This window comes from Gymnoscopelus microlampas, assembly GCF_963454915.1.
Source record: "Gymnoscopelus microlampas genome assembly, chromosome: 4".
Lineage (NCBI taxonomy): Eukaryota > Metazoa > Chordata > Actinopteri > Myctophiformes > Myctophidae > Gymnoscopelus > Gymnoscopelus microlampas.
This window is the reverse complement of record NC_139941.1, coordinates 13,178,815-13,194,666: the sequence shown is the minus strand read 5'-3', so window position 1 is coordinate 13,194,666 and position 15,852 is coordinate 13,178,815. Positions and strand designations below refer to the sequence as shown.

At 42.2% G+C, this 15,852-nt stretch overlaps 1 protein-coding gene across 1 annotated transcript; it reads right to left on the bottom strand.

The window, feature by feature from the left end:
• Positions 1 to 14,259: 14,259 nt before the first annotated feature.
• LOC311043584 (lactose-binding lectin l-2-like) lies at positions 14,260 to 15,539 on the bottom strand. The gene is made up of 2 exons (XM_084054890.1): positions 15,485 to 15,539; positions 14,260 to 15,000 (listed from the first exon to the last, which is right to left on the bottom strand). The coding sequence occupies exon 2, from the start codon at positions 14,954 to 14,956 to the stop codon at positions 14,474 to 14,476; it is 483 nt and encodes a 160-aa protein (XP_083911016.1). The 5' UTR covers positions 14,957 to 15,000; positions 15,485 to 15,539; the 3' UTR covers positions 14,260 to 14,473.
• Between the last annotated feature and the right edge of the window lie 313 nt (positions 15,540 to 15,852).

Genomic DNA, 15,852 nt, shown 5'->3' with positions numbered 1-15,852 from the left:
GGATTTCACTTTCACTGGCACAATTGATAACATACACTCGGTGTCTCCCCCCCCAGTGTAGCCAACTATTTCCTGTGGTACAGATTTTTGAGTGCCTGTGACTTCTCCATTCAGAGTGCTGTTAGTACTTGTTGACACATTTGTGTTTTCAATGGTTTCTCTCTCTTGATGAAGAATGTCTGGGTGTTTACCTGAGCACTGTTTGCACTCCATCCTCTTCTTGCAGGTTTTGCTAAGATGGCCTTGTGTTAAACACCCAAAGCAAAGCCCCTTCGACTTTATGAATTCAACACGTTCATTGTGTACTAGCCCTTTAATTTTGCCACAAGATTCCAATGTATGACTCTTTTGACAGAAAAGACATGGGGTCTCGAAAGCGTTGGCCGCTTTAGATGCATTAGCTTGCTTTGCTGTTGCATCTGGCTGTTTTTGTTCCACAGACACATTGGTAGCAAAGCTGCTTCCTTTCACTCCACTTTTGTCAGGTTTTCCTTTGTCCTGGCTTTTCGCTGCTGTAGATGTATGACTATCTTGGAGGTCTCCAAAGAGCGGATCCATAACTACTTTTGCTTGACGCTCGATATACATGACAAGATCAGCAAATCTTGCTCTGTGTCCTCTTCTTTCCTTGATTTGGAAAGCTGCATCACGCCATCTTTCCCTCATTTTGTATGGCAATTTAGATACCACCATCCTCATATTTGTGGGATTATCCATTTCCTCCATAAACGCCACATCTTCCATTGTGTTACGGCAGCCAGTCAAGAATAAAGCATAAGTGTTTAGTGCTTTTCCGTCTTCGGATTTAATTTGTGGCCACTTCAAAGCCTTGTCAATGTAAGCGCTAGCAATCATCAACTCATCTCCATAATGTCTCTCAAGCAGTCGTTTTGCTTCCTTGAATCCTCTGTGCGGTGGCATGTGTTCGCAACTACGCACAAGTTCTTGTGGTTCTCCTGCAGTGTACTGTTGCAGGTAATATAAATTGTCCTCATCATTATCAGTTCTCTGTTCAATGGCTTGTTTGAAAGCTCTGATAAACGATCTATAGGTAAGGGGATTACCTTTAAACACTGCAACCTCTTTAACTGGAAGCTGAGCCTGTGACTGCTGCTTAACTAGCAGTTCTGTGATTGCATTTTGCTTTTCCATTACTTGAAGAATGCCATCACTGTTTCTATCAAGCTGTTGCCTGTCATTGGTGTCTGTCTGCCTTGGCCTCACAACCTGCGGCCCTTGGCCTTGTGGTGATTTGTATGTAACCTTGCTTTTAGTTACAGCTATGTTAGTGGTTGGATGGCTTATTGGCTCATTTTTCACTCGAGTTCCACCTGACAGATGTGAGCGGACATGACTTTTATTTTCTTCCTTTGTTTGGGCTCTCTCTGCCAAATGTGAGCGGACATAACTGTTCATGCCATCCCCTCCTTCATGCTCCCTTAGTACTCTTACATGAGCTCTTTTTTCAGCAATTTCTGCCTCTAAGTTCAGCTGTTCTAGCTGTGCTTTCATACGTGCTACCTCCAACTCCAGCTTCTGTTTCTCCTGTAAAGCTGAGGCACGTTCAACTAATACAGCTAGATTTGCTTCTTCAACAGCTCGAACTGATGACCGAGTGGACAAGACAGAAGTGCGGTCAACAACTGAACCCTTTTTACGACCAATTGTCATTTGTGATGCACTATCATCAGGTCCTATATCATCCTCCTCCTCTTCTTCCTTTTCCTCTTCACATGCTGGATGTTCTTGATCTGACTCGCTTTCACACAGAGCATTCACCCATTGTTTAGCTTTGTCTTTAAACTGATCGATAGTCAGCATCCTAGGATCCAACCAGTTTCTTACATCTGCATCTTTTTCTTCTTCAGGCAAAATATCTCCTATCTGCCTACTGAGCTCTCCAAACTCAGCAAGAAAAGTGTTTAAGTCATAGTTCACCAATCCTTGCACTGTGTGCAGATTGGCAGCATCACTCATCAAACTTTCAACTTCCTTTATTTTACCAGTTATCTGGGATAATTTTCCTCTTCTGGCTCCAATGAGCCTATACAGTTTATCCTCCAAAGCTTTCTCAGTTGGCTTACTAATTCTTTTAGATTCCATTTCTACAGTGTCAATGTTCTCTTTATCTTCAGCCATCATGTCAGAAAAACAGTGCGCAAATTTTATGCAAATGAACAAAAAGTATTACTTTAACACTTCTTCTCTTCAGACCAGATGCATAACAATTTCTGAACACGCAGAGTCTTCCATGGCTTTAAGTTTGCACACAGAGAAATCACAGAGTAGCTTGAATGGAGTAACCTCAGAGGCTGGGCAGGTTATCAGAAATGTTCCTTTTTTTTTCTTCTTTCTTTTTACCTTTTTTGAAGTTGCTCTTGTATTCCAAAAAAGTCTTTCATTGGTTGTGTTGAAGAAATTGTCCAAAAAGATATAGTCCAAGAAATGTCCAATAATGAAATTGTCCAAAAATAATGTCCAAGAGTATCCAACAATTGTCTGGTAGATTTCCTAGAATCCAATGATCTCCTTTAATCTTCCAGTCAATCCAATGAGCAATTGTTTTTACTAAATGTAGAGTCGTATATTTCCTTCAAAGTATATTTTCATAAAAAGGTGAGCACATAGTAATTCGACGCATGACGCACTTTGTATCCGTTTCTTTAGAGACTTTACTGGTAATAAAGCAAAAAATAAAAGGTATACAGCAAGTGGTTCTTGTATTGGTAGTGGTAGTGGTAAAAACAATGTGTGCTCTCAGCTTCAACTTTAGCTTATTCTGACACAACTCAGACAACACAGCAAAAGACTAATGGTCAAACAAAAGAGCACCAATTACAAGCATTCAATCAACAGTACACTGCTGCACATAATCGTTAAGGCATTACACACAGCTGCAGTAACTTGGCACAATTAAGGTCAAAGCAAAATCAGGTCATCATGACCTAAGCTCGTTATGGCTCTTACACCCTTGATAGTGTGTTTTAATTCCCCTTGGTCGGCCCCCTCCTTCATGATGATGTCTGGTTACTGTCAATCTAGCAGGCACATACAACATCTGAATTTCCTCATTTACGAGAATCTGGAGTTCGCTGACATAAAGGTTAATTTGTCTGACATCTGTGTCAACACATGATTTGTTTGCATGCATGCATGCTCAAAGTGGGGTCCGGGATCTCCATGGGGTCCTTGAAGGGGTTCCAGGGGGTCCCCACCTAGTTAATATAGCATAAAAATCAGTTGAACCACTTTGGCCCCATTTTATACTTCTTCCAGCTCACAGCGCGTCGTGATGTGAGATTTGGAAAAAATCTTGAAAGATTGTGAAGATTTTTTCCAAATCTCATCACGAATCATTTTAAATAATTTATAGGAAAAACACAAATTGTTTCATATGGGGGTTTGCGGCCAAATGCATATCAATTTGGGGGTCCTTAAGGAAAGAGTTTGAGAACCACTGTTGTGTAGGCACAGGGCCGTGAATAGGCCAAACAGAAACAGTCAAATAGCCCAAAAGAGACAGACACTTGTCCTCAGAGAGGGGGGGCTCACGTTGCACATGCCAGATCACCCCCACACAGCCACCAGGCTGATTGCCTCTTTTATCTGCTCCACTGAGTGTGTCTACTGCCTCTGCTTTTGATATCCCTCCTCACGATCATTCACTTTAATGGCTGGTAGGGATATGTTTTATCCCTGCTTCTGCTGAATAAATACATGCATTTCCTTTTGGGAACTGTAGACTGGCTGCTATGTTTGATATTTACAGATAATATCACAATTTAACGCTTTATTACAAATACCGGTATATGCTAACCTATTTTGTGCAAAAGTATAACATTTTGAAAAAGTATTTGTTCATTCACAAACAACAAACAATAGCAGATCTACAAGCTTGCATCGTATCGTGAGGCATTGTGAGCTTGTAGATTGGCTATTTTCGCTGAGAAGTATAGGGCTTAGGCCTAAGTGGCGACGCCCCATCTGTTTCTTTTTTCTCCTTTTTTATACAAATCAACCTTGCAATGGAAGAACAGACACAAATAAGCTTTTTCGAGTAAGGACCGGAATGTGTTGTAATAACTATAAGAGCCATCTTAACACGACCAGCCAAAGACTGTGGCAAGGCGGAACACTTATTATAATTACATGTACGGTATCAAAAAGTATTTTTTAAGAGAGAGATGCCATAATGCTGTGGGATAATCTATTGGATTTTACTAGTTTGCTATAAGCGTGTGAATATCCAATGTTCTTTACAGCGAAGACACAGATTTACATCTCTAAAAACATCAGAGATCAAGGCAGAGTCCATTCAGTTGAGCAACATTTGTTTTGAACTCTGCTTGCGAAGCAATAGTTCAGACTTACACCTAGTGTGTGTGTGTGTGTGTGTGTGTGTGTGTGTGTGTGTGTCATCATGATGTGTGTGCATGGGTATCTCATTTTAAACAAGCTTAGTGCTTTATGAGTCTTCCAGTTTAGTAGACCTTGTATTGTGAATTTGTACTTCCATGTACTGTTGTTCTCATGTGTAAATAAAGTACATCAATCAATCAAAACCCCCAGGTAACGGACACATGCACGCGCACACGTTTTTGGGTGGAATTGGGTCATTTTTTCCCAGTCTTTTTTTTTTTACTTTATTTTGGTTTTAGGGTTAGGGGTAGTTTTAGGTTAGGGTTATAGATATATAAATACAAAAAACTTTTTTTATTTTTTATTTGTTACACACACACACACACACACACACACACACACACACACACACACACACACACACACACACACACACACACACACACACACACACACACACACACACACACAGATCTGCAGACTGTAATGGAAGTTTACTTGAAAGTTTCAGTCTACAGCCATAGAGAGCCATAGAGAGACTGCTGAGCTTTTGAGAAAGAAAATAATACTTTTTACTTTGTTGCTTAAAGTATATTTTGATGCTAATACTTTTATACTTTTACTCGAGTACATTTTTCAATGAATGAGCAATTCGTTCAAAAATTAGTAATTTAAAGTAAAATAATCTTCCACCTCTGATTTCTACTGAGTGTCTTTGACCAGCAGCAAACCCACTAGTACTGAATGAGGTCAGGGTTGATGTGGGGCAGTCAGTCTTTGGTCCCTGACCAAAGGAACAGGGTTGGATTGGGGGGGGGGCTGTGCTTTTAATATCCCACCCCCTCATGGTCATTCATTTATATGGCTGGTAGTAATTATGTGTTATCCCTGCTTCTGCTCAGACTGAATTAAATACATGCATTTCTTTTTGGAACTGTAGACTGGCTGTACGTTTGATATTTACTTCAGGCCTATGTTTAATAATATCATGATTTATGAAAACAATTATGTTAACATACTTTGTAAAAATGTATAAATATTTGAAAAGACTATTTGTGCATTTACTAACAACAATTCTCTTAAAGTAATTTTGAAAAACACAAATCTTCTCTAATGGGGGTCCCTGGCACATAATTGTTTCTAATGAGGGTTTGCGGCCAAATGCATATCAATATGGGGGTCCTTGACAGGAGAGGGTTTGAGGACCACTGTTGTATAGGCACAGGGCCGTAAATAGGCCAAACAGAAACACTCAAAGAGCCCAAAAGAGACAGACACTCCTCACAGAGGGCAGCTCGGGTGATCTGGCATGTGCAATGTGAGCTGGCAAGCAGCCTGGTGGCTGTGTGGGGGTTCACCCCCACACAGCAACCAGGCTTTTATCTGCTGCACAGAGTGTGTCTACTGCCTCTGCTTTTGATATGCCTCCTCACGGTCATTCATTTTAATGGCTGGTAGGGATATGTTTTATCCCTGCTTCTGCTGAATTAAATACATGCATTTACTTTTGGGAACTGTAGACTGGCTGGTATGTTTGATATTTACTGTATGTTTGATAATATCACAATTTAACAATTTATTAAAACAATATGTGTTAAACTATTTTGTGCAAATGTATAACATTTTGAAAAAGACTGTATTTGCTAATTCACAAACAACAATATACAAGCTTGCATCGTGTCGTGAGGCATTGTTAAGCTTGTAGATTGGCTATTTTCGCTGAGAAGTATAGGGCTGGTTAAGAAGATGCCCCCCATTGTACCCCCCCACCCATTGTACCCCCCCCAACCCTGCACTGTGATTGGCCACCCGTTGTACCCCCCCAACCCTGCACTGTGAGTGGCCACCCATTGTACACCCCTTCCACCCACAATGGGTGGAAGCGGTGTAGCCGCCCCTATATGTGAGGTTGGGACATTGACAAATGCTGCACTGTGATTGGCCACCCATTGTACCCCCCCCCACTCATTGTACCCCCCCAACCCTGCACTGTGATTGGCCACCCATTGTACACCCCTTCCACCCACAATGGGTGGCCCCTTCCACCCACAATGGGTGGCCCATTATATTATAACCTATAAATAGGACTATAACACATTTTTTTTAAGTGAGCTTCCATCACTGTGATGACCACTGTGATGACCACACCGCCCACTTCACACTGGGTGTTATTTTTTCTTCTTTTGTAACAAATCAGACCTTGTAAAGGAAGAATGATAACAGACAAAAACTAGAAAATGTGCTCCTCGGAGCACAGGTCTCCGCCAGTACTGTTCCTGATTAATCCTGTCTTAAGTGTTACTTGATTAATCCTGTCTTAAGTGTTACTCCGCCATTTCTCAGCCATTTCGTGATTACTCCTGTCTTACCTCACTTTGAAAGAGGTGAAAGTGAAAACATAGTCTCCTGGCGGAGACAATAAGAGAGAGACAGAGAGAGACAGACAGAGACAGACAGAGACAGACAGAGACAGACAGAGACAGACAGACAGACAGACAGACAGAGACAGACAGACAGAGACAGACAGAGACAGACAGACAGAGACAGAGACAGGCAGACCGGATGTAGAATAATCTATTGTTTTGGAAAGTATAGTTTACTATGGTATGTGAATATCCAACATTGTTTAAAATGATTTGCATCAAACACAAACATGTACCTTTACTATGGAAAGACACACAGTCATTGGGTTAAATTAGTACTAATGTCTGTACTGGACTGTACGAGATTTACAAACAGAAGGTATACCATTTGCAGAACATTGTGCATCATTCCATTTAGTATGATAGTTTGCAGTCACACAGTGTTCATTTCCATCACTATTGCTTGGCTCTCCCGGACTCCACAAGGTGTAGCTCACTTTGGACCCATCAGACCACATCCATCTACCCTCCTTATGAATGTCACTCAGGCCAATCCAGGTCGGTCTCTCTGCTGGGTCATAGTTCTTGATCAGGTTTCGGACAAAGTTGTGCTCAGCCTCACTGTGGACGGACACCAGGTTGGCATCTTGAGACACGCAGTTCAGCTCAGCATCGGCCCAGGTCATACCTGTAGCAACATACTTGTAGCAGCTGCCGTAGAAGCTGGTCCAGAACACTGGACAGGCTCCATCAGCCAAGGCAGCGGTGTGCACGGTGCCTAGCGACAGGCCCAGCAAGCATAGGAGATGAGGGATCAGCAGCATGTTGACTTGAGGTCTCTCCGTCAGTGGAACTTGGATTTGGGTCTTCTTGAGGGGATTCTTGGAGCTGGTCTGAACCTCTTGCTGAGAGAGCACAGAATATGATGAATCACTTATGAGACCTGAACAGCATGCGAGGCAAGTCTCCTGAACAAGTAAGGAGGGTTCAGGTATATAAATGAGTGAAGTGGATACCTGTAGACTTAGGATTCTGTTCTTACCAGGTGAGTGATGGAAAAACTCGTAGTCCAGGCAGATCTTCAAACAATCTCAGTTTATTTGCAAAAAGGTTAGGTTACAGCATAGCAGTAGCAGCTCATCGCAGTTCGATACTGTCTAAATATAATCTCTCTTAACCACATTTATACCCTTGATAGTGTGTTTTAATTCCCCTTGGTCAGCCCCCTCCTTCATGATGATGTCAGGTTATTTGTCAATCAGGCACACAAAAACCTTCGTCATTTACGAGCATCTAGAGTTCGCTGACATAAAGGTTCATTGGTCTGACATCTGTGTCAACACATGATTTGTTTGCATGCATGTGTTACCCCGCTACATAAATGTAAGGCAGACCAGAGTGTAGGGTATAAAAATAGCAATTATTTTATTATAGAAAAGCTTACAAAATGGTACTTTCATTTATGTGCATAGCCTATATAGAAATGGTTAAAAGTGTTTAAGCAAATATAAAAGACTGGTACAAAAAGTAAAGTAAATCAAACATAAATCAAACAAAGGGAAAGGAACAGCGGTCCGTAGTGTGCCGCTTGTTCCACATGGACCTACAGAGCAATGACAAAGCAGACAGTTCACAATATGCACAAAGCATGTAATACATAATGTCACATGAAATACAATGGGCAAACCAATAAAAGGATTACCTTACCAATAGCTCTTATTATATACACATCAGACGCCTCTCAATGTTTCCACACATTACAACAAGCTCCCCTCTCCACCTGTAGCTGTTATACAATGACATCAGATATATAGGTTAAACCAAATGTTATACAAAATCATAAACATAACATACATAGACCTTTGTTCTCCTTTGCACATACATAATCTGATACTCACATATCTCCAGTTTAAATGCCTATTTCACTGGAGGCTAGGCCAAACAATTGCTGAACACTGGACAGGCATGACAAAGCACTCTCTGCCTCCCTCTAGGGGCTACACATGCATGCTCAAAGTGGGGTCCGGGATCTCCATGGGGTCCTTGAGGGGGTTCCAGGGGGTCCCCACCTAGTTAATATACCATCAAAATCAGTTGAACCACTTTCACCCCATTTTATACTTCTACCAGCTCACAACGCTTCGTGATGTGAGATTTTGAAAAAATCTTGAAAGATTGTGAAATCCTTTTAAATAATTTAGAAAAAACACAAATTGTTTCATATGGGGGTTTGCGGCCAAATGCATATCAATTTGGGGGTCCTTAAGGAAAGAGTTTGAGAACCACTGTTGTGTAGGCACAGGGCCGTGAATAGGCCAAACAGAAACAGTCAAATAGCCCAAAAGAGACAGACACTTGTCCTCACAGAGGGGGGCTCACGTTGCACATGCCAGATCACCCCCACACAGCCACCAGGCTGATTGCCTCTTTTATCTGCTCCACAGAGTGTGTCTACTGCCTCTGCTTTTGACATCCCTCCTCACGGTCATTCATTTTAATTTTAAAGAAAACTAACACTTATGTAGTATTTTATTGCTGGACTTTCATCATGGCAGGTTATAACATGGGCTTTTGGGACGGGACAGGTCCGCCGTATCGACCCGTTCCGACCCACTTAGTAATACTGAGTGCCAAAGCATGTAGGCCTACCCTGTGCCCTTTTTATACAGTACCAGGTAGGACAACATATTTGCATTCCTATGGGTGATGGTCGCTACACTGAATGGACTCGGGCGTGGCTGTGTGTGAAACGGATGATGGCCGTATCGATTGACGGACGATCGCCGCTATTGATCTCGAGGGACTGGGTTCACAGCTTCTTCAAACGGCGCGGCGCACCTCAGCAGTACTCGCGGACCAAAATTGGGACGTTTGCCAGGGTTGATAAACACTGGTCTACAAGATTATTAGTATTTTTTTAATTTATTTTTACAGTCTATGACCATAAGATGGAGAGAAAGAGAGAGAGAGAGAGAGACAGACAGACAGACAGACAGACAGACAGACAGACAGACAGACAGACAGATTAGGGCGGATTCAGACTATGGTCCCGAGTGCGCACCCCGGACCACTTGGGTTGGTGTGAACGTTGCGTATCGTTCCCGGGAACTGATCACCGTACCGTACCCAAGACCGCCTCCGGAGGTAGTCTCGGATCCGGATCATGCGTACTCGGATACGGAACGATGCAATGTGAAGCCATCCGTACCAACAGAAGGAAGTGGACTTCTAATCATATATGCTTTATATATTTTTATAATGACACATTATTTTAGCTTGGTTATACCTTCTCATAGTTCTACTTGAATGTTGACAAGAAATAATAATCCCTCTAGTGTTTGAGTAGCGCGAGCCGTGAAAAAACATAAACAAAAAACACATGTGTAGCGTAGCGCTGCACTAGGATGAATATACCAAGGATTAGTCTGTGACGTCACTGCTAAAATACCAAGGGTGCGTCAGTGACATCACTATCATATTGATAATAACAGAGACAACGTTACATTTTGAGGTTTCGAAGACCAACGCACACACTGCTTTGGTTGTGTATTGTTGTTCAGTTATTATCCTACTATAATTCTAGTAACCTCTGTGCGTTTGTTGTGGAGGTGAAGCTACCCGGTTCTCCTCACTGGCTGGACCAATTGCTCTGATTTTGCACACACCCATTGACCATTACCATCTGAACTTAACTGTGAAGCCCGTTTTTCAATTTCATCAAATCTCAGCTTCTTATTAGCGTTTATGTGTAAAACACTGTCGCCATGGTTACGGGGCTGCCCAGCTATGGGACGAACTGCCTCCCGGGTTGCCAGATCATGTGCGCATATCCCCCCACGGATACGTCGACCGGGTATGGTCTAGTTATTATAACTCAAGACAACGTCAGGAACACAGTCAAACTTTATTATTCACTCTAAACCAAGCCCTCAGAACTACGGTAGAACAGTGAAGCGGCCAAGCCTGGTGGTCAAATCTGAGAATGCACTTAAATGCTACTGTGCGTGCGTCTCCTGTTTTGTGCGCATGCTCACGTCTCGTCACGACCCATGGATCCATTCCATTGGTTCATATTGGTTCCATATTGGTTCCTAATCTTACTTCCGGGTGCTTCAAAACGCCACTGAGCACTTTAATAGAAATGAATAGCTGGGGGCGGGGCAATCCACCCTCTAGATATATTATAACTCTATGCTCTAAACTCTGACAAGTGACTCTTCTTCTGTGAATGACATTCTCTATCTCCTAAAGCCCCATAGTCAACAGCGCCCCCATGAGGCACATATTTACCATTACTGTTGAATGATCTGTTCTCTGGTACGGAAGAATATTGGCCAATGTGAATGCTGGGCAGCTGGGAGAGGCCGATGTACTCGGGAACGGTTCGAATCCATCGGACCCAGTCTGAATTCACCCAAACAGAGAGAGAGATAGAGAGATGCCATGACACTGTATAATAATCTATTATATTGAATATTGGAATGTACTAGTGTACTATAGTATGTGAATATCCAATGCTGTTTAAAATGATTTGCATCAAACACAAACATATTTAATGTACCTTTATTATAAGACAGTACAAGTCAATGGGTTGAATAATACAATCCAGTCATAATAACTATACAGCACTAATGTCTGTATTGGACTGTACGAGATTTACAAACAGAAGGCATATTCATAGGACATGGTGCATCATTCCATTTAGTTTTCGAATTTATATGTCCACAGTCTTCCTTTCCTTCAAAATTGTCTGGATTTCCATCACTCCACAAGGTGTAGCTCACTTTGGACCCATCAGACCACATCCATTTACCCTCCTTATGAATGTCACTCAGGCCAATCCAGGTTGGTCTCTCTGCTGGGTCATAGTTCTTGATCATGGCTCGGACAAATTTGTGCTCAGCAACACTGTGGATGGACACCAGGTTGGCATCTTGGGACACACAGTTCAGCTCAGCATCAGCCCAGGTCATAGCTGTCGACACGTACTTGTAGCAGCTGCCGTTGAAGCTGGACCAGAACACGGGACAGGCTCCATCAGCCAAGGCAGCCAGGCCCAGCAAGCATAGGAGATGAGGGATCAGCGGCATGTCGACTCGAGGTTGTCTCTCCGTCAGTGGAACTTCTTGAGGGGATTCTTGGAGCTGGTCTGAACCTGTTGCTGGTTGCTGAGATCAGGACCCTTATAGATAGCAGTCGTAGAACTCTTCAGTGAAACTCCAGAGTAATTTCCACAAAGAGTGAGAGCACAGAATATGACGAATCAGGTATGAGACCTGAACAGCATGCAAGGCAAGTCTCCTGAACAAGTGAGGAGGGTTCAGGTACATATAGAAGAGAAGTCTGGTTGATGGACAGGCCCTTGTGGCCGTATTCTATTTGCAAACACTCTAACATCAATGGTTTTGCTGACAGGTGAAGATGAGAGCAGGTGGTGTGTATTGTAGTCCTTGTACAGCAGTGATTCTTAAAGTGGGGTCCGGGAGCCCCATGTGGTCCTTGAGGGAGTTCCAGGGGGTCTAGTTAATATAGCATAAACATTTGTTGAACCACTTTGACAACATTTTTTTCACAACACTTTGTGATGTGAGATTTTGAAAAATCTTGAAAGATTGTGAAATCTTATTAAATATTTTGGAAAAAACACAAATCGTCTCTTATGGGGGTCCCTGGCACATAATTGTTTCAAATGGGGGTTTGCGGCCAAATGAATATCAATATGGGGGTCTTTGACAGGAGAGGGTTTGAGAACCACTGTTGTATAGGCACAGGGCCATAAATAGGCCAAACAGAAACACTCAAATAGCCCAAAAGAGACACTCCTCACAGAGGGCAGCTCGGGTGATCTGGCATGTGCAACGTGAGCTGGCAAAATAAATACTTGTATTTAGTTTTGGGACCTGTAGACTGGCTGGTATGTTTGATATTTACTGTATGTTTGATAATATCACAATTTAATGATTTATAAAAAAATATGTGTTAAACTATTTTGTGCAAATGTATAACATTTTGAAAAAGACTGTATTTGTTCATTCACAAACAACAACAATAGCAGATCTACAAGCTTGCATCGTGTCTTGAGGCATTGTGAGCTTGTAGATTGGCTATTTTCGCTGAGAAGTATTGGGCTTAAGTGGTTAAGAAGATGCCCCCCCTGCACCCCTGCCCCCCACCTGTTTATTTTTTCTTTACATTTTTTTTTTCTTTTGTAACAAATCAGCCCTTGCAAAGGAAGAATGATAACAGACAAAAATAAGCTTTTCGAGTAAGGACCGGAATGTTTTGTATAATAACTATAAGAGCCATCTTGACACAATCAGCGAGGTGGAACACTTATAATTGCATGTATGGACCGGTATAAAAAAGTATTTTTTTAAGTTTACAAGATTAAATATTTTTTTACAGTCTGACCATAAGATATCAAATATCAGGTGATGTCAAGAAAGCTTGAACATAATGGAACTGAAGGGGGGGGGGGAGGGAGAGAGAGAGAGAGAGAGAGAGAGAGAGAGAGAGAGAGAGAGAGAGAGAGAGAGAGAGAGAGAGAGAGAGAGAGATGCCACATGCTGTGGAATAATCTATTCTATTGGATTAACCTGAATAAACAGGAAAACGGAAGATAGAATCAGTTTTTATGTTGTTCTTTCTCTCTTCCTTGTGCATCTGAAGAAGGACGTCACCTTACCACCACCTACAACTACCCATCTCACAGGCGGATTTGCCATCCTGTGGCGAAAAGTGGGATAGGTCTGTTCCTAAAATATAAGTTTCCTGCTCATTCCAAGACACAATAAGGCTCTCAAAAAATACAAAGAACACGTACATAAAAAACAAAAATGTAACTATAGGCTACATTTGTGTATGTCACACGCACAGTGGTCATTCGTGCCAGGACCGTTTAGCTCTTTCTCACTCCACAAGGGGAAGCTCTCTTTGGACATCAGAGCACATTCACCCAAGGTCCCAATAAACATGAGGTCATGTAAATATGCCGGATTTAGCTATAAGCTAATTTCCACTTCCACTTTGACCAGCAAAAACCCCACCAATACTGAATGAGGTCAGTTTGAACAAAGGCGGGTTGAATTTGCTGAGGGAGGGTTGTGTGTCGTGACGCATTGTGAGCTTGTAGATTGGCTACTTTTACTAAGTATAGGGCTTAGGTGGTTGAGAAGTTGGGGGGGGGGGCAACTTGTTTCTTTTTTTCTTTTCTTTTTTACAAATAAAACCTTGCAAAGGAAGAATGATAACATACAAAAATAAGCTTTTTCGAGTAGGGACCGGAATGTGTTTTAATTGCTAGGAAAACGAAGAGCCATCTCGACACAACCAGCCAAAGACAGTGGCAAGGTGGAACACTTATTAGAATTACATGTACGGTTTATTTGAAATTATTTTTATTATGACCATAAGATATCAGGTGATGTCAATTGTATTGTTTGACTTCAATGACAGAACATTTGAACATCAGAGAACTGAAGCAGAGAGAGAGAGAGAGAGAGAGAGAGAGAGAGAGAGAGAGAGAGAGAGAGAGAGAGAGAGAGAGAGAGAGATGGCATGATACTGTGGAATAATCTATTCTATTGGAGTTTACTAGTTTGCTATAAGTATGTGAATATCCAATGTTCTTTACAGTGAAGACACATATTTGCATATCTAAACACAAACATATTTAATGTACCTTTATTATGGAGACACAGTACAAGTAGGTGGGTTAAATAAGACAATCCAGTCACTAGTACTGTACAGTACTAATGTCTGTACTGGACTGTACGAGATTTACAGACAGAAGGCATAGTGCTAGAACATCGATTATCATTCCATTTAGACCGGTAGTTTGTATGAACACAGTGTTCTCTTGTACCAGGACCGTTTGGCTCATTCTCACTCCACAAGGTGTAGCTCACTTTGGACCCATCAGACCACATCCACCCACGGTCCTTGTGACAGTCACTCAGGCCAATCCAGGTCCCCCTCTCTGCTGGGTCATAGTTCTTGATCAGGGCTCGGACAAAGTTGTGCTCAGCCTCACTGTGGACGGACACCAGGTTGGCATCTTGGGACACGCAGTTCAGCTCTGCATCGGGCCAGGTCATTCCTGTAGCAACATACTTGTAGCAGCTGCCGTAGAAGCTGGTCCAGAACACTGGACAGGCTCCATCAGCCAAGGCAGAGGTGTGCACGGCGCCTAGCGACAGGCCCAGCAAGCATAGGAGATGAGGGATCAGCAGCATGCCGACTTGAGGATGTCTCTCCGTCAGTGGTGTGGCAGGGAACGCTTTATGAGACGAGATATGTATTAATATTTATAGGCCGTAAAACATACAAATTATTATGATCAATAAATATCCATAAACGTGAAAGATGCGTCACTTAACGTAATGTGAGTTCTTTATGTAAGCAAGGTAAATACCCCATGTATGATTTACCGTTAAAAAGAGAGGAGGCAAACAACTTCTAACTAGGCACTGGGTTACAACTGATGAAAGGCCATGAACAGTCAACAGTTAAACTCCAACCACCCGGGTCACTAACTAAATAAACAAAAAAAATGACCAAGCAAAGTAATGTTACAAAAGTAATAAAACTCACTGTTAGATATACTGTAAATATGGAAACAAAACCCTGGATGACTGAGGAAAGCCCTCAGGAAAAGAAAGAGGGGAGAGAGAAATCAAGAGGAGAACTGGCGCGATTGCAGGGTCACAACAAACAGTAAGCCTAGGCTATGTTGCCACAGAAATAGTTGGATGAGACCGAACCTGGTGTAGATCTTGTCTCGTCGTCTGGGAACGGGGTTTCCTCTGGGCGGCCGAAAACAAGTCTTCGAAGTCTGAGTCAAGAGAAGTGAAGGCAGGACATTTTAAAGCAATTTTCACTTCCTCTTTTCTTGGGATTGAGTGACACCAGCAGGAGGTGTGAACGCATGTCAGTATGCATATCAGCACCATTACATTACATTACATTACAGTCATTTAGCAGATGCTTTTAACCAAAGCTACTTACAATAAGTGCATTCAACAAGGTAGGGAACGAAACTACTAATCACCAGAAGTCTTAAGTGCATTCTCTTCTAAAACAAACAACTAATGATTCTGATTCTGACTCTGAACTTGGATTTGGGTCTTTT

Bases quoted from the DNA above. Each gene is read 5' to 3' on its own strand.
- LOC311043584 (XM_084054890.1), bottom strand. From the start codon at position 14,956: ATGCTGCTGATCCCTCATCTCCTATGCTTGCTGGGCCTGTCGCTAGGC.